This window comes from Talpa occidentalis, unplaced genomic scaffold (assembly GCF_014898055.3).
Source record: "Talpa occidentalis isolate TD23 unplaced genomic scaffold, MPIMG_talOcc4v2.1 talOcc4.13, whole genome shotgun sequence".
Classification (NCBI taxonomy): Eukaryota; Metazoa; Chordata; class Mammalia; order Eulipotyphla; family Talpidae; genus Talpa; species Talpa occidentalis.
Window position 1 is genome coordinate 21,054,190 of NW_023601322.1, and position 27,841 is coordinate 21,082,030.

Sequence of the window (27,841 nt, forward strand, 5' to 3'; positions counted from 1 at the left end):
CATACAACTGAGCACCAAAAGACATATATGGGAATGTGCACAGAAACTTTATTCATAAGAATGTCCACTGGGGCCTCCCCGGTGGCACAGGGGTTAAAGTCTCAGAGCTATCAAGTTATCACCAGCCACTGCGGTATGAGTTCCATCCCAGGCCAGGGAGCTATCCACATGGCCCAGCAGACCCTTCCTGTCCCTACCGCTGCTCCCCTCAGCAGTGTATTTCAGTAAATCTGCCTGTTCTGCTCCTCACTCTGTCTCTGGTGAACCCTCTAAATCCCCTTGCACCTCTAGCCTATACCCCAGTTCTTGTATACATAAATAAATATAAATAAATCCTAAAAAAAAGAATGCCCATTAACACTAGAATGAATAAATGGAACTAAGAAATATTCTAATCGACAATTTGGACTAGATAAATTCTTTGTTGTACGGGGCTGAGCTGTGAATAAAGACTATTCCCATAGCATTCCTGGCCTTTACCACTAGATGGCAGTAGCACCCCCTAGTTGTGACTTCTAAAACGTGTCTCCAGGGGCTTCCCTGGTGGCGCAAGGAGTTTAGATGCAACCTATGGAGCTGTCCTCAGCCACTGCAGCAAGAGTTCGATCCCCGGGGGCCAGGGCGCAGCAGACCTCTCCTGTCTTACAAGCTGATCCCCTCAGCAGTGTTCTTCGGTTGATCTCCCTGTTCTATTCTCCCTCTGTCTCTGCTAAGTCCTCTCACCTCCCACACCTATGGCCTGTGCCCCAGCTCTTGTGTGCATAAATAAATAAATCTTTAAAAAATAAAATAAAATAAAACGTGTCTCCAGAGGCTGCCAAATGTCTCCTGGGGGAATCAAATCCCACCCTTCACCACCCTCACCCCTGTTGAGAATCACTGCTCTAAACCAATCAAAATAAACATCTGCTACTTGCAACACTACAGACAAATCTCAATTATACAACGGGTGAAATCAAATAGAGTACAAGCTGTATGATTCATTTAAATAAAGTTCTAAAGCATCTGTGGCTTAGAAATTGGGACTTTTATTACTCTTGGGAGAGTAATGATTGATAGGGGGCATATGGAAGATGGTCTCTATATATCCTAATCTGAGTGATGCTCACAGGTGTGTGTTCACTTTGTGAAAATCCAATAATCTATACCCTACCCTAAGTCTTTGCTATGTATGCTGTGCTTCAATAATAGTTACTTAAGAATATAAGCCTAGAGATGAAGGGAGACATGTTTATTGTAAAGAATTCTAGCAATTCAAAATTATGTAAAATTTAAAAATCAAAACTCTTTCCTACTCCTATTTCCAATTCTACTCCCTGAAAGTAACTGTTATCATTAGAATGAATCCTTCTAGACTTTTATCTAGGGAGAGATGAATATGAAACAAATGTTTTTAAAAGTTACTTTAAAAATGCAAGCAGAAGGGGAACTCCCTGGTGGTACAAGGGGTTAAGATGCAGCCTGTGAAGCTTTCCACAGCCTCCACAGCACAAGATCGATCGCGGGCAGGCCAGGGAATAGAACTTGGTGCAGCAGACCCACATGGTGCAGCAGACCTCTCTTGTCTCGCCCGCTGCTCCCCTCAGCAGTGTACTTCAGTCGATCTGCCTGTTCTGTTCCCCACTCTCTCTGGTGAATCACCCCCATCTCTGGCCTGTACCCCAGCTCTTGTATGAATAAATAAATAAATCTTTTTAAAAAGTACACACAAAAAATTTAAAAAATACAAGTGGAAGGGAGTCCAAATTCTCAGAATAGAAAAGAAAGAAAAACCGAGCTTCATTGAAACAACAACCAAAAGGCAGAAAGAGAAGTGGCAACACTAGTAAAAAGAAAGAAAAGAGACTTATTTCCATAAAGAACAGCTAAAAGACAAAAGTCGTCTCAGCACTGGGAGGTAAAAAATTTCGCTGTGGTAGGTAAAAGGTTTGGCACGGTAAAGAAGAGAAGAGCCAGGATAAATTTTCTCAACGGAAAGGAAAATTTATTGCGCCCCAGGTGGAATTCACGGACCCAGGGTGGGGGTTGGTGAAGTCATGCATGTTGTGGGTGGGGGGGGCAGGCTTTTATAAGGAGAAGAGAGGTCAGGTGGGAGAGGGTTTGCATGGCAGGAAAAGATTCTGTGGTGGGGAGGGGTTCATTGTCTGAATTTTCTAGGCAGGCTTCTGCATTCCTGCCCCCAGGTGGGCTTCCTGGTAGGTTTTTGCATTCTGGCCTCCTGCATCAACCTTTCAGTAGGGACTTCTAGTTACCTAATTCTTCCTCTTATTACTTAACCAACAGAACACTACATTTATTCTGTGCAACAATGCCCACGAAAAGATTGCATTTTCTAGTTCCTCTTGCACCTAGGGGTTGTTCAGAGTGATGCAGACACAACAGCTGGTGCTGCAGCGGTCATCAAGTGATTATGAGGTGACCTTGAGGATAGAAGCCAGCACCACAGCACAGTGGACCACAAAGAAGTCCATCAGGGATCACCTGAGTCCCTGATGATCACATGACCATCTCCACCTTGGACTGCCTTCTTCCGGCATTTTACATGAAAGCTAAACCTCTCTTGTTTAAGCTATGTTTCTGTTTTCTGTCCTATGATGTTAATTGTGATTCATCATTTATACAATGATCCAGAGGGACCTGTTTGTTGGTCAAAAGAGAGTATTTAGTATGACAAATATATGCTAATGATCATTGTAAAGCAGTGGTTCACAGCAAAAAAATTGGGGATAGGACAGGGAGAACAATGTTGTCAGGAGGGATCATGACTCTATATACACACATATGAAAACCTATAGCCTGTGTACACCATTTATATATGGTATGACATTGATGAAAACTATTTTTCAAATATATCTATAGATGCTATTTCGATACATTCAATTTGACATAAAATGGTGTTAATGTCTAAATTCATATTAGCTTTTTTTTTTTAAAACAGCTCATGTTTTGGTAGCGCAAGGGGTTAAGAAGCAACCTATGAAGGTGTCCGCAGACTCTGCAGCATGAGTTTGATCCCCAGGCCTGTCAGGGAGCAACCCACATGGTGCAGCAGAGCTCTCCTGACTCCCCCGCTGCTCCCCTCAGCAGTGTACTTCTGCTCCCCTCTGTCTCTAGTGAGTCCTCTCACCTCCCACACCTCTGGCCTGTACCCTAGCTCTTGTATGCATAAATAAATTCTTTTTTTAAAAAAAGCTTGTTTTATTAAAAATTTATTTATTTATGCACACAAGAACTGGGGTACAGGGCAGAGGTGTGAGGGGTGAGAAGATTCACCAGAGACAGAATGGGGAACAGAACAGGCAGATTGACTGAAATACACTGCTGAGAGGAGCGGCAGTCAAGTCAGGAGAGGTCTGCTGTGCCATGTGGGTCACCTCCCTGGCTGGGGATCAAACTCATGCTGCAGTGGCTGCGGACAGCTTCATAGGCTGCATCTTAACCCCTTGCGCCACCAGGGAGGCCCGAAATTCATAATGGCTTTTTTTTTTTAAAGATTTATTTATTTATTGTATTTATTTATACAAGCACTGGGTACAGTCAGAAGCGCGGGAGGGTGAGAGAATTCACCAGAGCCAGAGTGGGGAACAGAACAGGCAGACTGACGAAGTACACGGCTGAGGGGAGCAGCGGGCGGCAGGAGAGGTCTGCTCGCCATGTGGGACCCTCGCCCAGTGGCCGGGGAGCAGCCGGGGATTGAACCGGCACTGCAGGGGCTGCAGGCAGCTTTGCAAACCAGCGCTCAACCGCTGCGCCACCGGGGAGGCCCTCATAATAGCTTTTTTAAAAGGATTTATTTTCATTCATTTATACATACAAGAACTGGGGTGTAGGTGCAGGGGTTTAGAGGACTCGTCAGAGACAGAGTGGGGAGAAGAACAGGCAGATCTACTGAAATACACTGCTGAGGGGAGCAGTGGGCGAGACAGGAGAGGTCTGCTGCTTCATGTGGGTTAGCTCCCTGGTGGGCGATTGAACTCATGCCACAGTGGCCGGTGATAGCTTGGTAGTGCTGAGACTTCAACTCCTTCGACACTAGGGAGGCCCTCATATTAGCTTTTAATTGTTTATTTTCTCAATCATTGGATATTAATTTTACAACCCTAATGGAGTTAAGGATACCTGATAATTTTTTATTTTAGGAAGTATTTTCAATCAGGGACTATCTAAAAATTACAAAGTTAATATAACAACATAGTGAATAGAAAATGCATGTACGTGTTGGATCTGCATAGATAAAAGTCTAGAAGGATTCATTCTAATGATAGTATTTAGTTACTTCCAGGGAGTAGAATTGGGGGTAGGTGTAGTGAAGAGTTTAGACTTTTAAAGTTTTCATAATTTTAATTGCTATAATATTTCACAATAAGCATGCAAGCGGAATACCAAACCCAACTTGGTCAGTAACTGTGTGTGACTTCTGGACAGTCATTTCACATCTTAGGACCTCAGTTTCCTTGTCAATAAGAATAAAATTTGGAACAGACAGTTCCTTCTGTTATAGGACAGGGAGAGGGGCAGCCCAAACCCCGCAAACCTGCCTATTCTAAATGGGTTCTGCCATCCGCCACATCAACACAAAACATATGAGACTTTAATGGGAAGGAACTTTAATAAAACTAGGAAACAATACAGGTAAGGCAAAGAATCTAGTTTCTAAATGAAGCACCCAAAGTTACCCATCCCCTCGTGGGTAAAAGTCCATCCATATGGGATTGGTCCAGAACAAGGCCCCAAAGCCTGCCACAAGTCTAAAGCATCTTCCAGTGGGGACCCACAGCAAAGGGTCAGAAACAACCAGACAAGCCTGGAAGGAAAAGAGCAAAATCAACATCAAGATAAAAGCTGCCACTGTCACCTCCCCACGGGTCTCACCCACATCTATGTCACCCAGTCCACAACCAAAAGACAAGCACAGTTTCTTCACGGTCTCTAGGCTCCATGAGCCTCCTCCAGGTCTCCTTCTGGCTCCATCCTGCTTCCTTCCTCAGTCTCCTCTGCAGCTTCTTCTCTCCCTGCTCAGCTCCACCCTCCCTTGGGTGGGGCAGGGAACCTGGAACCTCCCCCTTTCCTGGGGACCAACCTGTTACACTTCCAGCCTGATAGTCTATGGGTTTATAAACTGCCTCTCTGAGATTGAAGAAAAATTTTATTTTTATGGTTCTACTACCTAACATTTATTATTTAACAAAACTTGTTAACAAATAAGCAAAGGAATGAATGAGTTATAAGGAGGCAGGGTTACTGTGATATCTATTGGAAATCTGAGAGTTTACGTGCTGACTTTAAGATCATGTTGGTAAAAGCTAGTTTTCCTGCTTAGTGCCTGAATGTGCTGCAGAAAATCTGGATGCTGAAGAGGCAGAGAGAGCAATTCTCTGTCCCAATGCAGTGGAGGCAGCCAACCCACACTGCTGATGCAGAATTTAAAGAAAAGTATAAATGTGAGATTTGGGCAATGCAAGATAAACCTGAAAATTTAGACCTGCACAATGTGAGGGAGCTCTGCTAAGATCAGGAGTCTGTGTAGCATGGTACTAAATAAGCTGGCAGAGTGGTCCTTTGGGTAGTGTCTCACCAAAGCCAGAACATCAGCAGTCCAGGCTCAGGGTCATCGCCAGACTACAGTGAGCCATCGGTCATATGCGCCCACCATAACCCAGTAGGAAAATTTCCTCTGGCAACCCAACAGGTTCCAAGGACATCTACACACAATTTTCAGTCTACTCTGAAAATAGCTTTCAACGCATTTTGATGAGGAATATCTTTTCACTCATGCTGCACTTCTTACCCAGTATCCAGCTTCACATGCTCCCCAAGGAGCAGAAGCTGCAATAGTTAATCCTTTCTGCTGGTAACTTGAGCCCCTGCCTAGAGCATGAGTTCTTAATTTAGTAAAGGCAAAGTGATCTTTTGCCAGTTCTGTCCCTCCTACAGTACTCAGGCAGCACTTGTGCAAAGGAGTGACTTTTTGGGGCATGGGCCTCAATTTGCATGAACCCTAGGATTGTGCCACCCTCGTTAGACTGCTCAGATAGCTGAATTTGGGTGGGTGGGGGGAGGATTTTGTAGGCCTAGAAACAGGTATTTAATGGAGCAGTAATAGCAATGTGTTCAAAACCAGGTATCAAAAGCAGATCTAGGACAGGCACAGCATGATTCTAGAATAGAAAAACAATTATATAAAGAATATTACTGAGACAATTGGTGACATTTTGCATGTGGACTATGTTAGACATATTTTATTAAGAGACAGACATATAGTCCTGGGGTAAGAATTAGAATAACAGAGGCTCCTGCTCGCACACCCAGCCCCATATTTGTGGACATATATGTTAGAGACCTAGAAATGGAATTGGAGCAAAAAAGTTTAATTCTGGGCAGCCTCAACCCCTCCATGATCTAATCCATTCTCTTTGCTGAGTCCAGGTTTTTGACTTACTGGGCCGGACTTTACTTTTCAACCCCAAATTTTATTGAAAAAAAAAGTATTTTTTGAAAAGATTTATTTATGCAGACAAGAGTTGCGGTATAGGCCAGAGATGCAGGAGTATAAGAGGATTCACCAGAGACACATTGGTAAGCAGAACAGGCAGATCCACTGAAAGACACTGCTGAGGAATCAGTGGGCAAGACAGGAGAGGTCTGCTGCACCATGTGGGTCAGCTCCCCAGTCGGGGTCAAACTCCATTGGTTGCAGATTCCATCAAAGTGCAAAGTATTTGGGCCTCCCTGGTGGCGCAAGGGGTTAAGCACAGCACTATGAAGCTATCCTCAGCCTCTGCAGCACGAGTTCAATCCCCAGTCGGCCAGGGAGCTATTCACATGGCATAGCAGACCTCTCCTGTCTTGCCCGCTGTTCCCCTCAGCAGTGTTTCAGTCAGTCTGCCTGTTCTGTTCCCCACTCTGTCTCTGGTGAATCTTTTCACCCCCTGCACCTCGGTGCCTGTACCCCAGTTCTTGTATGCATAAATAAATCTTTTTAAAAAAATGCAAAGTAATTACTTTAGATTCTGGAGATGAGAATATTAATAACAAAGCTGTATCTATGCAAGCTCCATGACAGAACTCCTTTGTTCCAGGCTCTCATCCTGTTTCTCTTCCATCTGGCTGTTGATGTACTTGAAAAGAACATGAGTCCAATAGCCAGTGTTAGGTACAAGGTTCTTTATTAGATGAAGTTTGTTAATTGTATTGTTTAAATATTTTGTATCATTGCTGATTTTTTTAATACCTGTTTTACCAATTACTGAGCGTAAAATGTTACCTGTTTTATAACATTATGCTATTTCCAAGTTTCTTTTTTGATTCTTATTTGTACATACTTGTCTCTCCTTTTTCTTTGAACATTAATTTCCAAGGCTACTTTTAACAATTAGCTATTGTAAAACCAATAAACAAAATTAGCTACTTATAGCTATCAGCTCAAAATTTATTTTATATTTTATTTTTAAAGATTTATTTATTTATACAAGAATCGGGGTACAGGCCAGATGCGCAGGAGGGTGAGAGGATTCACCAGAGACAGAGCAGGGAACAGAACAGGCAGACTGATGAAATACGCTGCTGAGAGTAGCAGCAGGCAAGGCAGGAGGGGTCTGCTTCACCATGTGGGATTCTCACCAGCTGACAGGGATCAAACCCTCACTGCAGAGGCTGTGGACAGCTTCACAGTGCGGTGCTCAAAATTTAAAACAAGCCTCAGACCATGGGGCTGCTAATTCTAAGTGGCCTGTTCAGCCACCATTTTTTGTTACCTGCAGTTCTGCATTCCTCTACAAGGTCAGAACTGCCCAGTCAATCAGTCATAGAAGCCAAACCTTACAATGTACCTTTCAAATCAACCAAGAAGCAGAAAGCTTCATCACTCTGGGAACGCTATGCATTTCAAGGTGTGACGAGGAACACCTGAGGAGCTGATGACTGATGCATAAAGTACTCTCCGCTTACACCTCAAGAGGTATGACCTGAATGAGGACCGATATATTTTAAGGCCATACAACTTTCCAGAAGCTGATCAGTGGAAAGCCTTGTTAAGATTGAAACCATGGGTGGGGATCTAGGGCTTAATCTCAATTACAATACCAAGTCAAGAGAGCAGATGAGAAGTGCCTGGAGGGCAGACTCACAACCCCTGCTACTACAGATGACAGAGCACATTTTCTAGTTTCACCCCTCCCTTTTCTTTTTGTCCTCCTGCCCCTCACAACTGATGCTGTACAATTATTCTATCAATAAAAAGGCCAGGATCTTGCTCTTCAGCAGCATCCTGCATCCTACAGCTTGCGCCACAACTCCCCTTTGTCAGTGTGGTGTTGTCAACGCAACATCAAACAACAACTATTTATTATTTCTCATAATTCTAAGGATTGACTTTGTGGGTTTCCCGAATTATTCATCTTTCTACTACTGATTTAAAAGGTCATCTTTTTCATAAACTACATTCTGCATATATTAACATTTGGAGATAGGCAGGTGAGCTGATCAGAAATAACAGCAAGGCCCTGGAGAGGGAAGAGATGGAGAAATGTAACTGCAGTTGCAGAACCTTTTCTCTTCACTTAGCTGACCTGATGAGCATGAGCACTGCCATAGCGTTCACCTAACAGAACTACTAACGCAGACTTAACCACCAGCAACACCGAAAACAAACAATGCAACTTAATATGAAAAATATGTATTTGGACAAAAAATATAATACACAACCAGAAACCACTATTCTACCAATGACATTATTATCTCATTGAAGAACAAAAATTAAGTTAGTAAGGAATGCTAAGAAGAAACAACTCTTTAAAGTCCTATTCAATTGACTTAGTTAGATAAAATGACATTTATTTGGCTCCGGTCACAATTCCATCATGTCTACTTTCTTTGTGAGTTCAGCTTCAATGGTATCCTAAAGGAAGAAAGAAACACTGTAAATACTATAAATAAGGTGCTTTACTGATATATAGTAAATAAAACAGGTGATCTAACTTCTAATGCTACTTAAAGTAAATGAAATAAGAGAAAACATGAAAACAGAATTTTTTTTAAATACCACCATGAATATCAAATGTTTTTAGACATTCCCTGATTCTACATTTCCCTCCTCTCAACACACCTCTCCCCAAAAAGTTTTCAGACTTCTGATTCTAATAAACATGTAAAGGGAAAAAACCCTCTAGAAGGATTAATCAGTGTAATGATACAGGAATATTTTTTTCTGACTTTTACTCTGCATGCTACCTACTTCCACAATGCCGCCTACATCACTTCTTTTCCATCCTGATTGCCACTGATCTCGTTCCTTCTCATCTGGCCTACACAGGCCAACTGGTTTCTACAGTTTTCTCCTTCCTCTGACCTAACCTAAATACTGATTCCAGAATAATCTTCCTAGAGAACAAGCTCAATCAAAAAGCACAGCTTTGATCATCTCTCTCTTTAGCTTAAAAAACAAGAAAATATACAGCAACTTTCAGTGGTCCTGTAGAGTCTCTTTAGACTTAAGGCTTTTTATACCATAAACAAATTAGCTCTGTCTTCCATTGCTTACTCCTAAGACCTCATTCCTTGCCACAGCTTGGAAAAGACCTATGCCTCTGCTACTTCCTTTCATCTAGAATAGTCTGTCACTCAATCCTCTTTTCCACCCAGGAAAATCTAAGCAAAAATTTAAAAGATACAAAAGACCACTATGGGCATAGCAGACCTCTCCTATTAATCCTCTTAGCAATGTATTTCAATAAATCTGCCTATTCTGTTATCCACTCTGTTTCTGATGAATTCTTTCACCCCCACACCTCTGGCCTACACCCGATTTTCCCCATGACACTTATAATACTAGCAAAATAAAAACTGAAAAAACAAACCAAAAAAAACCCAAAAAAACAAAAACCAAAAGATCACTATGTATTTTTTTATGGAAAAAAAAAAATACATATACACATGTGCCCCCAAGCTAGTAAAAGGTGCATGGAAATCATACATAGCAACTTTGGGACAGTGGCTTACTTCTGAGGATGGAAAGAAGGACAAAGGAAATTTTTAACTGTATCAGTATTTATTTCCTTTTTTTAAAATCTGAAGAAAAAAATGAAACTTACTAATTCTCGCTTTGCTTCTTCAATTTTCACTTGAGCAAGAGAAGGATTCTTAAAAAAAAAATAAAACAAGGAAAGGTTATATGCCTCAATTAGGGCTCAAGGGGGAATATGCAACAATCCTTTTCAAAAGGCAAAAAACTTCACAGTATATCCAATATATATACAATACTAAAATTCAGCATAAATTTTAAATCCTTAAATAGAAACTCACCATTTTCATGATTATTTAGTGTCATTGGGGAAGGGTAGAGGAGATAGCTTTTTAAAAAAGTCATAAAAATAATTACCGGCATTAAATCTAAATAGGACTCTAATTTTTTCTTCAAAGGTATGGTCTGTCTTTTTAATTCTGCCAGTTTCTGGGGGTGAAAAAAGCACAGGGTCACACAGCAATAGAGATATTCACAACTCAATGTTGCTTATTTCTGAAATAAACTATGATAAAATATTAACATTAGGATTTTAAATAATGTATCAGAGATACATTAGACATACTACATAGTACATAGATAAACAGACTCACTTCCAATGGAAACAATGCTTATAAAATGTTTATAATAAGAAACCACACACCCACCCATTAAGAATTAGATTTAGGGGCCTCCCTGGTGGCAGAGGGGTTAAAGACACAGCGCTATCAAGCTATCTGCAGCCACTGCAGTATGAGTTTGAGTTCGATCCCTGGATAGGGAGCTGACCCACATGGTGCAGCAGACCTCTCCTGTCTCACTCGCTGCTCCCCCCAGGCAGTGCATTTCAGTAGAATACCTGTTCTGCTCCCTGCTTTGTTTCTGGCGAATCCTCTCACCCCCCACCCCGCACCTCTGGCTTACACCCTAGCTCTTGTATGCGTAAATAAATACATCTTAAAAAAAAAAAAGAAACCACACAAATGTGAGCATGTATACAGCTAAGCAAGTAATAAAGATACAAACACTGATGAACATAAGTTACAGAGGGAAAGGAAGAGAAATTAGGTCAATAGTGAATAAAGCTCTATAAAAAGAAACAAATGAAAAAACAAATAGTGGACAAATTTTAAAGGAAGTTAAATTGGGTTAAAAGAAGTTAAATTGGGTTAAAATAAGCTTACCTCGGAAAGTGCTACCAGTGACTGATGAGACAGAGAAGCATCCATGCCTCTGGCTGAAAGCTGTTCCTACAGTTACAAAAAAGGAGGTTCAGTTAAGAAAAATCATTTGAAAGCGATCATTATAGCAAAGTGAGCTGCAACTCATATGAAAAACTGTAGATGAATCTAAGCACCTTTATGTTGCATGAAAACAATTTCCACAGTTCAGATTTGTGACAGTGGGTGTGATGTTCAAGAGTTTGAGCTTTTGGATCTGGCTGGCCTTTGAATTTGATGTGTTAAGTTGCTATGTTGCTGTGGATAAGTTACCTGTATTCTCTGTCATTCCCTTATCTATCAAAAGGGAGTAATAATACTGCCTAGTTACAAGGATGAAGGCTATAAAGAAGTCTGGAGAGAGAAGACTATATGTATTCCTTCACACAAACCTCTGAAGCTCTGATTCCAAATCTGAACTCCTCTGATTTTGTTTTTAGAAAGTCCATGTTCTGAAGACGATTGTCAACTTTAGCCCGTTCCGTAGACAGATGCATCTCTGCCTTCTTGAGATCCCTCAAAAAATAAAGGAAACAAACTACACAGATGCCTTTAAAGAAAAAAAACATTTGCTTCTCCTCAGTGAAATTATTGTTGAGTTTGGACTCAACTCTGAATTAGTCAAAAGTAGGTAACCTGGGCCTCCCTGGTGGTGCAAGGGGTTAAGCACCGCACTATGAAGCTCTCTGAAGTCTCTGCAGCATGAGTTCGATCCCTGGCAGGCCAGGGAGCAACACACATGGCACAGCAGACCTCTCCTGTCTCGCTGACTGCTCCCCTCAGCAGTGTATTTCAGTTGATCTGCCTATTTTGTTCCCCGCTCTGTCTCTGGTGAATCCTCTCATCACCCCGCATCTCTGGCCTGTACCCCAGCTCTTGTATGCATAAATAAAAAAACTTAAAAAAAAAATAAAAGCAGGCAACCAACTTGCTGGATTGCCACTCCACTTTTTACATCCCTGAGTAGCTACCACACATTTCTAAGAGTTGATTTTTTCCAAGTTGCCATCTGGTATTTTTCTCAATAAATAATTTTAAGATTAACGTATGCCAGTTGCTCTTAGAAAAAGTAAACCTGCTGCTCAAAAGAGTGATTTCACATATCTTAAAGTCAAATTTGAGTTACAGAGGTACTAAAGCTTCTCTCCTAAATGTGACACGACACAGTACCTTGCATACACCTATCAATAATTGTTGAAAATTTACACACCACCAAATTACTTGTGCCTATACATACTCCTATCCATATACTCTAATCTCAGGGTCAACAGGGATCTAAAGAAGGTCCAGATTGTCAAGAGGGATAGCAGAGCTCTAGTCAGAAATGGCAACAAAGTATAAAGTGATTTTAAATTGTACAGGAGTTGATAACTTCAATATCACATAATTTCAAAAATTATAAAACCCAGTTACTTGCAAGAGATGGAAAAAAAATTCTATGAAGTAAAAGCTGAAAGTCTGTATCCAACCATCGCCAGCTTCACCCAAGTCATTTTCTTCTTCTTTTTTCCCTAATATGTAATGCCTTTTATTTATTTATGCATACAAGAATTGGGATTTAGGCCAGAGGTGCAGTGGGTGACAGGACTTACCAGAGACAGAGAGGTAGCACAATAAGCAGATTTACTGAAATACACTGCTGAGGGGAGCAGTGGGTGAGACAGGAGAGGTCTGCTGCACCATGTGGGTCAGCTCCCTGGTTGGGGATTGAACTCAGGCTATCACAGTGATAGCGCTGCTGAGACTTAACCTCCTATGCCATCAGGAAGGCCCAAGTCATTTTCTACTTAAAAAATATTTTATGAGGGCCTCCGTGATAGAGCAAGGGGTTAAGACGCAACCTATGAAGCTATCCGCAGCCACTGCAGCATGAGTTTGAACCCTGGCCAGGGAGCTACCCACATGGTGCAGCAGACCTCTCCTGACTCACCTGCTGCTCCCCTCAGCAGTGTATTTCAGTTAATCTTCCTGTTCTGCCCCCCACTGTCCTTGGCGAATCCTCTCGCCCCCCCCCCACACTTCTGGTCTGCACCCCAGTTCTTGTGTGCATAAATAAATTAATCTTTTAAAAAAAATTTATGGACTCCATTTTTTTTTTATTTATTCATGCATACAAGAACTGGGGTACAGGCCAGAGGTGTGGGGGATGGGGGGGGAGGAGAGGATTCACTGGAGACAGAGTGGGGAACAGAACAGAGAGATTGACTGAAATACACTGCTGAGGGGAGTAGCGGGCAAGTCGGGAAAGGTCTGCCATGTGGGTTGCTCCCTGACCGGGGATCAAACTCATGCTGCAGTGGCTGCAGATAGCTTCATAGGCTGCATCTTAAGCTCTTGCGCCACCATGGAGGCCCTGAACTCCATTACTTAATATGTTGTTTTAAATCATATCATTGTCAAAGCTGAATCTGATAATGTCCTGTTACCACCGTTAGAAAAAAACTGTCACCATTCCCAACTCAATTACTTACTCCTGGAGACATTTTTCTAACACCAAAGTTGCAGTTAGATTTTTTTCAAGTTTTGTCAATTCAAGCTTGATTTCTTCATTTTTGGATTCGGTACGAAAAAGATCAGAAGTTAAATCATTCACTGCAGGGAGAAAACTAAAAGAAGACTCTGGTTACATAAATGGACATTAAGGACAATAATTACAACTATTCCTCACTTCTAAAACCTATTTTATCTCTATGTGGATTTTTCTATAATCATACTGTTTCTTATCTCTATGATTTTTTATACACAGTTTCCTTTTTCAGCTGCAATACACTTTTTCAGCTGGCAATTTTCCATTTGTCACTCAAAACTCAAATAAGATTTACTCCTATCCTGGAATTCACTCCTCTTTCTCTATGCTCCCTTGCTACAACCTTCACCTTCTTGTACTTTTGTGCATATATATATTATATATATATATTTAAGGCCTGTATGTAGGCAATTATGCGGAATAACTATACAGTTCTCTAGTTACAAATTATAGTGGTAGGTAATTCTCATGCCTGCCTGTGTCTACGCAGGTGTTTCTTTTTCCTTTTTCTCTTTTCCTTAATAAACTTGCCATGTGCTGACAAAAAAAACAAAAACACAAAAATTGTAGTGGTAGTCCCAGCTAAGATATGGCCACTAGTGACAGTCACATGGACTTTAGAGCAGAATAGATTTGAATTTCAACTCTGCCATTTACTACCTCAGAGGTTATTTAATTCTTCCCATCTGAGATTCAGTTTCCTCTTAGAATTGTTGTTGGGAAAATTATGTCATTATACAGATATAATACATGTCACACAAGAATGAAGAGCACTAACCTACTCTACCCAATAGGGTAGGGATAGGACCAAAATTCACTATGCTCTATCAGTGGTTTTGCCCCACAGCCTTTCTGAATTGTTTACAGTGAACAATGTAAGTGATGCCCAACCCCTTTCCAACGATACCTCAGAACCAAATTTCAAAAAACCAGTGCTACAAAAAAAGACCCACTAAAAGTTAAGCAAATATCAAGTTTATGTGAATTATTCATACTCATTAACAGTGATAAAGAGTTCACTAAATTCAGTGATCTGTATTTATTTAAATTTTCTATATGGAGTTAGCTTGAGAACCACAAAGTCCTCAGGTCAAGACTTTATAGCACATGTGTGATTGTAGAAATTAAAACTTTCACAAGAATTACCTTGCTAGGGAGGTATCCTTTGTTTCAAGGGTCACTGCACTGTCAACCAAAGCATTCAGATACCTGGAACCAGTGCTAGAAAGATTGGCAGGGGAAAAATCTACACTTTCCATGAGAAGGTCTTGAAGATGCTTAGCTGAAAAGATATAAGCGTTCATTGGTGACAAAGATGTTTTATTTCAATTTTTAACAGCTTTATTGAAATAGCTCACATATCATACAACCCACCCACCTAAAGTATATAATCCATGGCTTTTAATATATTCACAGTTTTGCTCTTATCAATAGCATCACCTTTAGAACATTTTCATCACCCCAAAAAGAAACTCTGCATTCCTTAGTCATCGTCTTTAGGTTTTTCATTACAGGATATCATAAAAAGGAAGTTTTTACAAAATGAGATTTTTCTAGCCCCACAGCCTCTTTCTTCACACAGTATTTTAATAATGACAAAAAATTATTTAAAAATTAAACAACTTTAAAAGCATATGGCAGAGTATGACCACAAAGGAGCATTACAAGAGATGTTTTTGGGGGTGATGGAGCTGTTCTACATCATTGATTGTCAGAGTGGCTCCAGAATCCATGTATTTTAAAATAGTACACCAAAACAAAAAGTCAATTTTACTGTATGTTAATTTAAAAAAGAAAATGGGGGGGGGGGTTGTAGAAGGCCTGTATGCAACAGAACTGCAATAAAGCTGTACTATATTCAAAACATTGTGTATATAAACATACAATACACCTGGTTAAATATAGGGCAAATGTAAGTCCTCCCTTTAGGGGGCCATATTATCACCCATAAAAAGGTATTTTATCGATCTTTATCTTCTGTGGTTTGTATCACAAGCACAATAGCTGTCTTGATTGTACCTTTCAAACTCCATATGTACAGAAGAAAATTCTCTGTACATATGGCAAGCCATGAACATATAGAAACAGAGTGATTTGTTCAAGTCTCACAGTTCATGGCCTCTACCTCAGGTGTCCAGTGCCTCACTGTGTCTACACATGAGGACTAGAAACAGACCAAGAAAGTTGTAAGTGAAAAATCACAAGACACTTTGAGTGTCAGGCTATTAAGTTTTGACTCATCTTTTAGGGCTCACTGTTTGCTATCAGACTGCTAACAGAATAGTACTATAATGAAATTTGTGATTTATTGTTAGTATGATGACAGAGTGGAAAGCAATGTGGGTAATATAAAGTAGCGAAACTAACAAGTAGTCTATACTATTTAGTGTTATAAAACCTGGTTAGTTCTAGCTATATTTCATTCAAAACTCTGGAATTAATCTCACCTTCTGATTCATATTCACTAGCCTTCTGTTTCAAGTCCTCTATTACCAAGTGGACATCATTGTCCCGTACCCTGTTGCGTTCTGAGAGATGATGTAAAATCTCTGTGGTCCGTGGATTCACCTCATATTGTGGAATGGGATGCTCTCCAAATACTTTTTTCAACCATGCAGCAATCTAACCATAAAAGAAAGACACATATTATTATAAGCTTGTTTATTACAAAGGCACATAGCAAATTCGACAAAGTGATCAGAAGCAAACTAAATGCTTTGTATGACTTTTCTGGTTTCCTACTTCACATCTTCAGTTGTTTTTAGGGAGACAGACAGGGATATCAGAAATACTTAAAAGTGTGCAAGCACAATGACCAGTGGTATGAGTCAAAATGACTAGAAAACAATCCATCAGTTCCCAAAGCTACAAAAGCATGATAGGCTAATAATGTGCATCACTCGAATAACTGTAAAAGCTCAATAAGCAGATGCTAAAGCATCACTACACGTGCAAAGTGTGAAAATGAGTGTCCCAACACTATAAGCCTCCCAGTACCGGGAGACTCAGAGTTGGGCTGTGGAGCGCCGAAGCGGATCAATTCTAATAGGAGCTGCTATTGAAGGGAGAGACTTGGCTGGACATGGGGTGTGGGTTGGTAAGTCACACGCCAGTCGTACCAGGGTCTCCTTAAGCCCTCTTAAAGCCCGAGTCCAAGCAAGGGCAGGCCTGGGAAGGAAGGGAATCGCGCTCTCCTGATGGGTAAGCAGAGGGGGTTTGGATCAGGAAGGCGGCACTGAAGATGGATGAGCAGAGGAGGGTGACAGAGAAAGTAGATGCAGCGCGCCCAGGAGATCCACCAGCACCGGGAGTGTGTCAAAGACGGCTTTTCCTGGGGGCCACAAGCCCCTCTCCCGCAACTTCACCTGCTTCTGTCTCTCTTCCTCCGCCTCCATCGCCACTGCTCCCGCCAACTTGTCAAGACGCACCCAGCTCGCTCTGAAAGTCCCGCCCACCGCCGTTGGCCTTCGACCCCCCCCGCCCCAGAGCAGGGATTTCTGGGAATGGTAGTTTTTGCAAGGACTCCATCCGGGTCTCTGAGACCTTGGCTTCTGTGGGTCTTAGGCGCCAGCAGTTTTGTCGCTTTCCATTCTCTCCTGCGCTCTCTCTACTCCAGATAGCCAGGAAGAAGTAAAGTCACTTGTATTTTTATTTCTCACTTGATTCACTATCTTAAAAAAAAAAAATACCTGAAACTTGTGTTTTGGATAGCAGGTGTTTGTATTTCTTCCACACGGAATACATTAACTTAGAATTTTTATTTTATCCTGATAATATGAGCTGCAACAATCTTAATCATATCCCTCAGTTTCCACTACCAAAGTGCTAAATGTGCTGGAGAAGGTTTTAAAATGCCTAGGTTGGGCCGACCGCATCCAACTGCAGGCACTGTCACTGCCACTCAGCAACCCTTCCATTCATTTCTTCTTGCCTTCCCTAAACTTCTCTCCTCCATCACTGTAGTTAATACTGTGAGAGGTTCTTTATGTGTATTTTTCTCTATTTTTGCTCCATTCTTATGGGAGCCCTATAAAATAGATGGGTACATATTATAAATTTACCTGATTTTATATTAAAGACATACACACGGGGGTGAGAGATTCACCAGAGACAGAGTGGGGAGCAGAACAGGCGGATCTACTGAAATACACTGCTGAGGACAGGAGAGGTCTGCTGTGCCATGTGGGTCAGCATCCTGGCTTGATTGAACTTGTGCTGCAGTGGCTGCAGATAGCTTCAGAGTGCTGAGACTAAACCCCTTGCTTCTTAGACTTAACCCCTTGCGCCACCAGGGAGGCCCTGTGGATGTCTTTTAGCACTGCTTTCTTGGATTTCAAAGCTTTTTCCTTAGCTTTGACTTTGGGAGGGGCAGGGACTTCCTTTACTTTTGGCACTACTTTGTGAAAAGCTAGTTGCTTATTTTTGTTTCAGTTAAATTTTTCTCTGCTAAGTAGCCCAATTTCAGACAACTTGGTATAGCCCCTGAGAAATGGGGAAGCATTGTCTTTATGCCCTTTGTTCACTTTTATCAACACAAATGGCTCAAATATCTCTGCAACTTTGTTCTTACAAACCAAATTTTTTTCTTCATTAGCCCGTTCCTAACTATGAGCCCCAGGATTGTCACATTTCCCATGGGTCACATGAGAAGAGGAAATAGATTAGTGAAAAGGGCTGCTGACCATGTATTTGCAAGTCATGTTTCCCAGGTATTCATATGCCCCACACAAACTAAGGTTTTGGTTGTAAGCCAAGATTTGGTAGATGAAGCTAAAGATGGTTCTCAGAACAGTAAAAGTGAAGGCAATATTAAAATTCTCCACGATAACAAAATACCTTCTCCCCAGTTCTGTTTCTATTACAAAAAAATAAGTAGAAATGAAAAAGTCCCACCCTAAATTTACTCAGTAAGTATAGAAAGTGTAGAGTTCCTGCTGTCATGAAGCAAGTACTGGTAGAGGAAAACTTGAACCTTAGCCCGGCCACAGACTAGATTAATTCCTCTCAGGAGGATTGACACTCACACTTTGCTTGAACTCCTGGGGTCTGTTACAATTTTTTAAACAACATGCTCTAATTCACAGACTCTAAAAGATTTGCGATTCTCCACCTTGGTTGCGTACAGTCACCTAGAATGATGTGGAGGCTTGTCAACAATCTAGATTGCCCCAAATTTCAACTCAGGGAATCTGGGTAGAGCCAGCAATCTGAGGATTAACCGGTTCAATAGGAAAATCCCTGTTTATTACTGCTACTGCATTAAAGCTTAGCAGTTTTAACAGTTGTAGCCTTGGACCAGGTGACCTCACACCTGCTCATTGCCAAGCCAGGCTGGTGCCCAAACCCGGTGACGTGAACCATCTCTCGTGCCGCGAGGGAACTTGGGAAATGCTTATCAAATTCCGTTACCCACGTGGTCGCCAGGGGCAACCACAAGGTCGACGGAAAAGATCAAAATAAATGCGTACCGAACGTCTGTGCCGGATCTGGCGAAGGTCTAAGCACTTATTTTGTGATTTAATTCTAAAAATGATATTTTAAAAAGGTCCTCCCCATGACAGCTGCAGCCAATTTCGCGTCCGGACGTAAAAGACAGGGGCGGGACTTCCGGGTCAGGTGGGCCGGCTGCCTTGACCTTCCTCGCCGCGCGGCCATTTTGTCCCAGTCAGTCCGGAGGCTGCGGCTGCAAGGGAACCTCCCGAAGCGAAGCTGCAAAGATGCTGTCTGTGCGCGTCGCCGCGGCCGTGGCCCGCTCCCTCCCTCGCCGGGCCGGGCTGGTGAGCGCGAGGGGCCGGCGGGAGGGAGGTGGCCCAGGGCGGCGCCCGCGGGTGCCTGTTGGAGCGCTGGCTCGGGAGCTCTTCATGCAAGGAGGGTGAGGGGCTGTGGCGGCGTCGCCATCTTGCTCCGCTGACGGCTCGCGCTCTGGGCAGGGCTGGCGGCGGAAAGGGTCTTTCTGCTCATCCCCCGTGCGGGATGGTGCAGCAGGAGGCCCGGCAAGCAGCGACCCCGATGCTGCCCGGAGATGGGCCTCAGGAGGATTTGCCTCTCTGACCGAGAGCGGTGGGAGAGGGGCCTTGGGCGAAAGTCAGGGCTTGGGCGCTGGTTCTTCGAGGCCTGCTCGGAAACGGCGAGCCTCGGCGCCGCGGTTTCTCAGGGACTCCCTCGCTGAAGGTCAAAGGACTGTTGTCAGCCCTTGTAGCAGAGGGTGAAGGAGCTGACATTGCGCGAAGGTCAGCAGGCCCCGGCGTTTCACCTCTGTCCGGAGGTCGGTTCAGAGGAAAGCGGTTAACGAAGGTGGTTTTCTGAATACCAGAGGCCACCACTTTGTGCTGAATTACCCAAACGATTGTGAAAATAGCATGCTGGTGCAGATACGCTTTTCATGTAGCTGACACCATGACAGCTTGAAACGAGTTTCTCAGTTATCTCAGTCTCGTCAGGAGGAAGACTTTGCTTTTGATACTTGGACGTGATTTAAGATTTCGTCCTTGAGGAATAGTGTGACAGTGATTGAGAACTCAAGTGCAGTAGAAAGATTGAGAAATGCTTACCGAGGCCACTGCCCTTCTTGACTTAATCTCCCTTGAAGTTAACATTACCGTTAAGTTTTAGCTTCACTTATTTTATCACCCTAAAAATACATCCTAATTTGGCAGGTGAACTTACAGGTTATTTTAGTGCCCTAACAAGCCTCCGTAGCGTCTTGGCTTTTTGTTAGCAAAAATGACCTTCATCCAGGTCGTACAGAAGGTGGTAGCCTTAGAATTGATGGTGACAGATCACTGCATTCCAACTTGGAGGAGGGGGTCCAGATTGCTGCAGGCTTTGTGGAAGACAGTTTAAAAAAAAAATGTTAAAACTCTGTTGAACCTCTTATTTTGTAATCAAACTCTATGGCTGATTAAATAAACTAAGCCTGCATTTGTTTTTAAGCTGGCCAGTTTTATAAAAACTTTTAAGTCAGATTTTAAAAGATGTTTTTGCAATAGGTCTCCAAAAATGCTTTGGGAGCATCCTTCATTGCTGCAAGAAACCTCCATGGCTCTAACGCTCGTCTTCAGAAGACTGGTAAATTGCTATTTCTATCCACACCACACTTATTCCCTTGTGGGTAAATGAAAACGTGGGTTTTGTAAATGCTGTGGGTATTTTTCACTTGTTGATTTCTTTCTGTTTTAGGTACAGCAGAATTTCTAATTCATAATGTGCCAATTTAGCTATTTAGAGAATAGGGAGGTGGGCATAGGGAGGTATTGTTGGTTGGGGGATTTTCTTTTGAGAAGGGTGTTAGGGCTTTGGAAATAAGTTGTTAAAATTATATGAATGTAGTGCATATGCTGAGATGAAAAATGATACCTGCATGTCCTTCCTAGGGAAAGTACTTTTTTTTTTTAAGATTTAAGATTTTTGTTTTTAAGATTTATTTATCTATGGATACAAGAACTGGGGTATAGGCCAGAGGTGGGGGTGCGGGGAGAGAGGATTCACCAGAGACAGACTGAGGAGCAGAATAGGCAGATCTACTGAAATACATTGCTGAGGGGAGCAGCAGGCAAGACAGGAGAGGTCTGCTGTGTGCCTTATGGGTTGATAGAGCTGAGACTTAACCCCTTTGCCACCAAGGGAGGCCGAGGATGGGGAGGTACCTTTATTTGTAAGTGTTTTTTGTAGTAGAGACTGTACTTTAAAAATATTTTTGTAGGGCCTTCCCAGTGGCGCAGCGGTTGAGCGCTGGCTTGCGAAGCTGCCCGCAGCCTCTGTAGCGCCGGTTCAATCCCTGGCTGCTCCCCGGCCACTGGAGGAGGGTCCCACATGGCTGCAGACCTCTCCTGCCGCCGGCTGCTCCCCTCCCCTTCTGCCTGCTCTGCTCCCTGCTCTGGCTCTGGTGGATTCTCTCACCTTCCCGTGCTTCTGACTGTACCCAGTGCTTGTATCAATCAATCAATCTTGTATAAATAAATTTTAAAAAAATATATTTTTGTAAGATTTTACCAAAAAATTAGGTTTTAACCTAGGTACAGATTTTTAAGAAATTGAATTAAAGGGGTAGAAGTTGGAAAATATAAGGGTGTTGCTAAATTTATTGACTTCTTAGCTGGTTTGATTTGTCTGTGATGTTTCCTTAATCACTTGCGTTCATTTTCAAAGTGGTAGCTCTCTTTAAAATAGAATCATAAATATTACATGATTTTGATTACTGTGATTGCAAAGTTACAGTTTTTACATGTTGGGAATATGGGTTTTTAAAAGATCTCAGGACCAGATTTTTTTAATGGAATTGTCCTTTCAATAGGCACTGCTGAGATGTCCTCTATTCTCGAAGAGCGGATTCTTGGAGCTGATACCTCTGTTGACCTTGAAGAGACAGGACGTGTCTTAAGCATCGGTGATGGTATTGCCCGAGTACATGGACTGAGAAATGTTCAAGCAGAAGAAATGGTAGAATTTTCTTCAGGCTTAAAGGCAAGTTATAAAATGAAATTTTGGTGTTGTAGGATTAGTGTCTTGTCAGATGTTCATTTTCTGAATTCATAATTTAGAGAGCATGTCAAATTTTTGTTTTGTTTTTAACTAAGTATCAATTTGCTTCAGTTTTTGTTTTTAGTTATTACAGATTGTGAAAAGGATAAACTTGAGGGTTTTGGGTAACCAAGTTTTTTACTTAGGGACTGATGTACATCTAACTTGTACCCACTAACTCCAAAATATAAAATTGAGTAAACTTTCACCCTAATTCTTGAAGTTTGCTAACTTCAACTAAATTCGTTTTGGTGGCAGGTTGAAAGTTAATGACTTTTATTTGTAGTACATTAGACCAATTCTTGTTGAAAGGTGAGCTAGTGGTATAGCTATCAGAAGTTTTCTGTGATGATATAAGTCTGTTCTATTTGGTTGAACCTAGTTGACCAGTGAGTTGAGAAATAAATGTTGCAGGAGTCATGGATCTCTGAGGAGAACAGACTGTGTATACCAAGGGCAGTAGGATTATCCAGTAAAATAGGGGCAAAAATGGGTTGGCCCTCTTGTTAGTATTTAGTGTGGAAAAAGAACCACTTGATGTGGAAGACTAATTATAGAGCCAAACATTTTATCATTAGGTCAAGACCTTGACTTAAACATTTAACCTCTTCTCTTTACTTTTTATGAAAGATGAGTTTGGAATGGGTGAACTCTAGAGGTTCCTGTTTGCTCTTAAGAGCCAAGTACCTAGACCTATACTCTCCAGTAGAACTTTCTGCAGTGATAGGAATGTTCTGTGTTTATGTTCTTAAATACAGTGACTAATATATATACACGTGTATGTTTATTGAGTGTGTGAAATGCAGCTATTGTGGCTGAGAGAAATTTGACTTAGCTATGTGTGGTTAGTGACTTGTGGTTATCAGATTTAGCCTATAAAGGTTTTGTACCTGCCGTGATGTTCCATGGGCTTTCACTGTATTTAAACTGTTTATGGAAGTACTCACAGATAGTAACAAATCAGTCTTAAAATTCTCAGTTGTATGTGTTTTTTTCCTAAGATTATTTTTATTATTTTTTTATTTTATTTTTTAAGATTTTATTTTTTAAGATTATTTATGCATACAAGAGCTGGGGTACAGGCTAGAGATGCGGTGGGAGGGGTACTGGTGGTGGTGAGAGGATTCACCAGAGACAGAGTAAGGAACAGAACAGGCAGACTGACTGAAATACACTGCTGAGGGGAGCAGCGTGTGAGACAGGAGAGGTCTGCTTTGCCATGTGGGTTACTCCCTGGCTGGCCGGGGATCAAACTTATACTGCAGAGGCTGTGGATTGCTTCATAGTGTGGTGTTTAACCCCTTGCGCCACCAGGGAGGCCCAAATTATCAGTTTATTTTGGTCACTATTTTATTCTGATCACCCAGCTCAAAAGTCATTGCCAGAGGAAATGCAATGGGAAAAACTTGACCTGTTTGATTTCTTTGCTGCGTTAATTTCTTTCAGGAAGTGGTAATGAGTGCATAGTAGGCTTGTTGTAATGCTATTCTAAAATTAATAGCTATTTTAAGAGTCTTAACCAAAGAAGGCTGTTGGAAGAATACCAGAGTAAACCACATGAAAAATACAATACCTCCCACCCCTTGCCCCCTAGCTATTTTGTATAGCATTGTGTTTGGTATATGAAGAGAAGTCAGGCTTCACTGATGTTCAATTGTTACCTTTTTTATAGGGCATGTCTCTGAACCTGGAACCTGACAATGTTGGTGTTGTCGTGTTTGGAAATGATAAACTAATTAAGGAAGGAGATATTGTAAAGAGAACAGGAGCCATTGTGGATGTTCCAGTTGGCGAGGAGCTCTTGGGTCGTGTAGTAGATGCTCTTGGTAATGCTATTGATGGAAAGGTAGGTTTAATATTTATTCGCTGTGGGTGTAGCTTCTAATAAATACTAAAACTGATTTTTGTTTCTGATATATGATTTTTATTTATTTTTTTAAATAGGGTCCAATTGGTTCCAAGACCCGTAGGCGAGTTGGCCTGAAAGCCCCTGGGATCATTCCTCGAATCTCTGTGCGGGAGCCAATGCAGACTGGCATTAAGGCTGTGGATAGCTTAGTACCAATTGGTCGTGGTCAGCGTGAGCTGATTATTGGTGACCGTCAGACTGGGTAAAAAACTTAATTGCTTGTTGAAAGTTTTGAATAAAGTTTGCTCTATGGAAAGTTTACTTTTTAGGCTTGAAATGAAAAATGCTTTGGATATAATGGGAAGAGTAGAACATTGATAAGCGGATTAGCAGTATTAGTGATAGTAGTAAAATTTTAGTTGGGAAATCTTTCAGAGAAGTATTGGCTAAAATTTGTTTGTTCTCTTTGTAAAGCAAAACATCAATTGCTATTGACACCATCATTAACCAGAAACGTTTCAATGATGGAACTGATGAAAAGAAGAAGCTCTACTGTATCTATGTTGCTATTGGTCAGAAGAGATCCACTGTTGCCCAGTTGGTGAAGAGACTCACAGATGCAGGTATTAAAGAGCTTTAGTCTCGTTGGTATTACCTTCCCAGATTTTGTGACAATACCCTGTTGTTGCTGATCTTAAGATAGCGTGCACATAGTGAAGCCTGATTTTATTACTTCCTAATGAACTGAGCTTTTGTTAATAAAAGTAAGTAGAAAAATAAAAAATGAATTTAAGGCTTTTGTCATTTTCTTTAAAGAAGATACAGAATTTTAATTTTAGTAGTAAGTCATTTAGTAAAGCAATTAGATAATAGATAATTATTGTAGTGCTTCTAATTTAAAATCACAGTATTAATAACCTATAAAACTTCGATTTTATCCTCAGATGCCATGAAGTACACCATTGTGGTTTCAGCTACAGCTTCTGATGCTGCCCCACTTCAGTATTTGGCTCCTTATTCTGGTTGCTCAATGGGAGAATACTTCAGGGACAATGGCAAACATGCTTTGATCATCTATGACGACTTATCCAAACAGGTCAAAGGAAATGTATTTTTTAGAATCTGTATGTTTTTGCCACAGAACAAGAAAGTTGACAGATACGGCTTCTAGTAGGTTACCCTAACAGCCTTTTTCTGCATTGCAGGCTGTAGCTTATCGTCAGATGTCTCTGCTGCTCCGCCGACCCCCTGGTCGTGAGGCCTATCCTGGGGATGTCTTCTACCTTCACTCCCGTCTGCTTGAGAGAGCAGCCAAAATGAATGACACTTTTGGTGGTGGCTCCTTGACTGCTTTACCAGTCATTGAAACACAAGCTGGTGATGTGTCTGCTTACATTCCAACGAATGTCATTTCCATCACAGATGGACAGGTACTTTTATGGTTAAAATAGGTGTAAAGACTGAATGCTTTCGGGCCTCCCCGGTGGCGCAGTGGTTGAGCGTTGGGTTGCGAAGCTGCCCACGGCCTCTGCGGCGCCAGTTCGATCCCCGGCTTCTCCCCTGCCACCGGAGGAGGGTCCCACATGGCGCGCAGACCTCTCCTGATGCCCACTGCTCCCCTCAGCAGTGTCCTCTGTCTGTCTGCCTGCTCTGCTCCCCGCTCTGACTCTGGTGAATTCTCTCACCCTCCCGCGCTCCTGACTGTACCCAGTGCATGTACAAACAAAACAAACAAACAAATAAATAAATAAAACATGCCTCTATAAAAAAAATAAACAAAAAAAAAGACTGAATGCTTTCAAGGCATTGGTTGAAACTAGTGGTTATGAATTGATTAATTGAATGTCTTAATTTATTATGGAAAATTTCAAGTGTAAGAATAGTATGAACCCACATATATCTCTCATCATTTATCAATTCATGGAATAATGCACTTCATTCTTGCTTCATTTATACTATTATTTACCCCTCTCAATAATTTTGAGGCGAACCCCAGAGCCTATCACTTTACTTTTATGTTTCAATATAAATATGCTACCTATTTTTTTTCTTTATCTCAAGTCTCCTAATCTTAGCACTATAGATCATTTAAGTTTATTTGGGTTGCAAAACATTTGAGTGGTTTTTTACCATAAGAAGACACTTAGCATTCTTCCTTGAAGATTTTGAGGGAGATTTGGGGAACAGTAGCATAATTTTGAAAATAGTTTATCTCTTTAAGGTGCTACCCCGTGTATTTTTATTTTGTAGATCTTCTTGGAAACAGAATTGTTCTATAAAGGTATCCGCCCTGCCATTAACGTTGGTTTGTCTGTGTCCCGTGTCGGATCTGCTGCCCAAACCAGGGCCATGAAGCAGGTAATTTGCATCACTTTGTCAGAGAGGAGTATCACTAGATAATTAAAATCAAACTGTATTTGTATTGTGCTGTGTCAGTGAGTTAAATATATATTGTATGAGTGAACTATCTGTGTTTCAGGTGGCAGGTACCATGAAGCTGGAGTTGGCTCAGTATCGTGAGGTGGCTGCTTTTGCCCAGTTTGGTTCTGACCTGGATGCTGCCACTCAGCAGCTCTTGAGTCGTGGTGTGCGTCTGACTGAGTTGCTGAAGCAGGGACAGTATTGTGAGTTCTTCATGTTTGGTCATGTTCCGACTATGTCTTGTGAACCATAATACATGCTATTATCTTTTGTCAGACACAGCCTTTGTGTGCAACTGATGCCCATTTTCCTTAATTATTGTTCTTAACATTTTCATGTAAATGCTTAACTAGGAAAACTTACTAAGTATACTTAGTACCTTTCTTTTGGGAATTAAGGCCCCCACCCCCACTCTGGCTACATGAATGTAAATTTGGCAGATTTAAAAGATTGTTGGTACATATGTGTTTTGCTGTAAAATTTCAGTAAATTATCTATACCAAAAGCAATGTCAACTCTGCCCAGTATAAGTTACTCATGACTTTGGAAACATGGCATGTATTTCTTCAGCAAATCTTTAATATTTTTTGTTTCTTTTCAGCTCCCATGGCTATTGAAGAACAAGTGGCTGTTATCTATGCCGGTGTAAGGGGGTATCTTGATAAACTAGAGCCCAGCAAGATCACAAAGTTTGAGAATGCTTTCTTGTCTCATGTTATCAGCCAACACCAAGCACTGTTGGGTAATATTAGGTATGAACACAATTGATTTTTTAAAATAATTTTAAGAATTTTGATTTTTATAATTTGGTTAGTTACTGAATTTGTTTTTTGGTAGACTAATCTTTTTTTTTAATCCCCCCCAAATAGGGCTGATGGAAAGATCTCAGAACAGTCAGATGCAAAGCTGAAAGAGATCGTAACAAACTTCTTGGCTGGATTTGAAGCTTAAACCCCTGTGGATTCACATCAAATGCCAGTTTGTTTTTGTTATTGTTTCTTCTAGTAATCAGTTCCATTTGTAAAGGGATTACTCTCATGCTCCAGATGTACAGAAATCACGTTAAAAATAAAGGTTCCATGTTGCTTGGTGGTTTTCTATAGTTTGATTGTTAAAGAACTGAGACTACTTTGAGTGATTAGTAAACATGCTACTTAGCTATGTTACTTAAAATAGTAAAGTCAGCATTGTCTAGATTAAGATTTATAGTCTACAGAATTCCAAGTGTTTTGGTATTGATTAGAGATGTTCATAAACTGGATAAGGGTATATGTGGCAAGATTTCACATTTGTTAAATGTGGATGAG

The 27,841-nt window shown here is 41.3% G+C and overlaps 2 protein-coding genes across 2 annotated transcripts; one reads left to right on the forward strand and one right to left on the reverse strand.

Annotated features, from left to right (window-relative positions):
* Nucleotides 1-8,658: 8,658 nt before the first annotated feature.
* Nucleotides 8,659-17,191, reverse strand: HAUS1 (HAUS augmin like complex subunit 1). The gene is made up of 9 exons (XM_037508582.2): nt 17,110-17,191; nt 16,192-16,366; nt 14,891-15,026; nt 13,689-13,823; nt 11,610-11,733; nt 11,182-11,247; nt 10,376-10,447; nt 10,089-10,136; nt 8,659-8,896 (listed from the first exon to the last, which is right to left on the reverse strand). The coding sequence occupies exons 1-9, from the start codon at nt 17,137-17,139 to the stop codon at nt 8,846-8,848; spliced, it is 837 nt and encodes a 278-aa protein (XP_037364479.1). The 5' UTR covers nt 17,140-17,191; the 3' UTR covers nt 8,659-8,845.
* A 2,199-nt stretch (nt 17,192-19,390) lies between these two features.
* Nucleotides 19,391-27,620, forward strand: ATP5F1A (ATP synthase F1 subunit alpha). Its single transcript, XM_037508581.2, has 12 exons — nt 19,391-19,521; nt 20,734-20,812; nt 22,038-22,207; nt 23,937-24,110; nt 24,209-24,375; nt 24,588-24,736; nt 25,058-25,209; nt 25,319-25,543; nt 26,364-26,471; nt 26,593-26,737; nt 27,136-27,286; nt 27,404-27,620. The coding sequence occupies exons 1-12, from the start codon at nt 19,462-19,464 to the stop codon at nt 27,483-27,485; spliced, it is 1,662 nt and encodes a 553-aa protein (XP_037364478.1). The 5' UTR covers nt 19,391-19,461; the 3' UTR covers nt 27,486-27,620.
* The last annotated feature ends 221 nt before the right edge of the window (nt 27,621-27,841 follow it).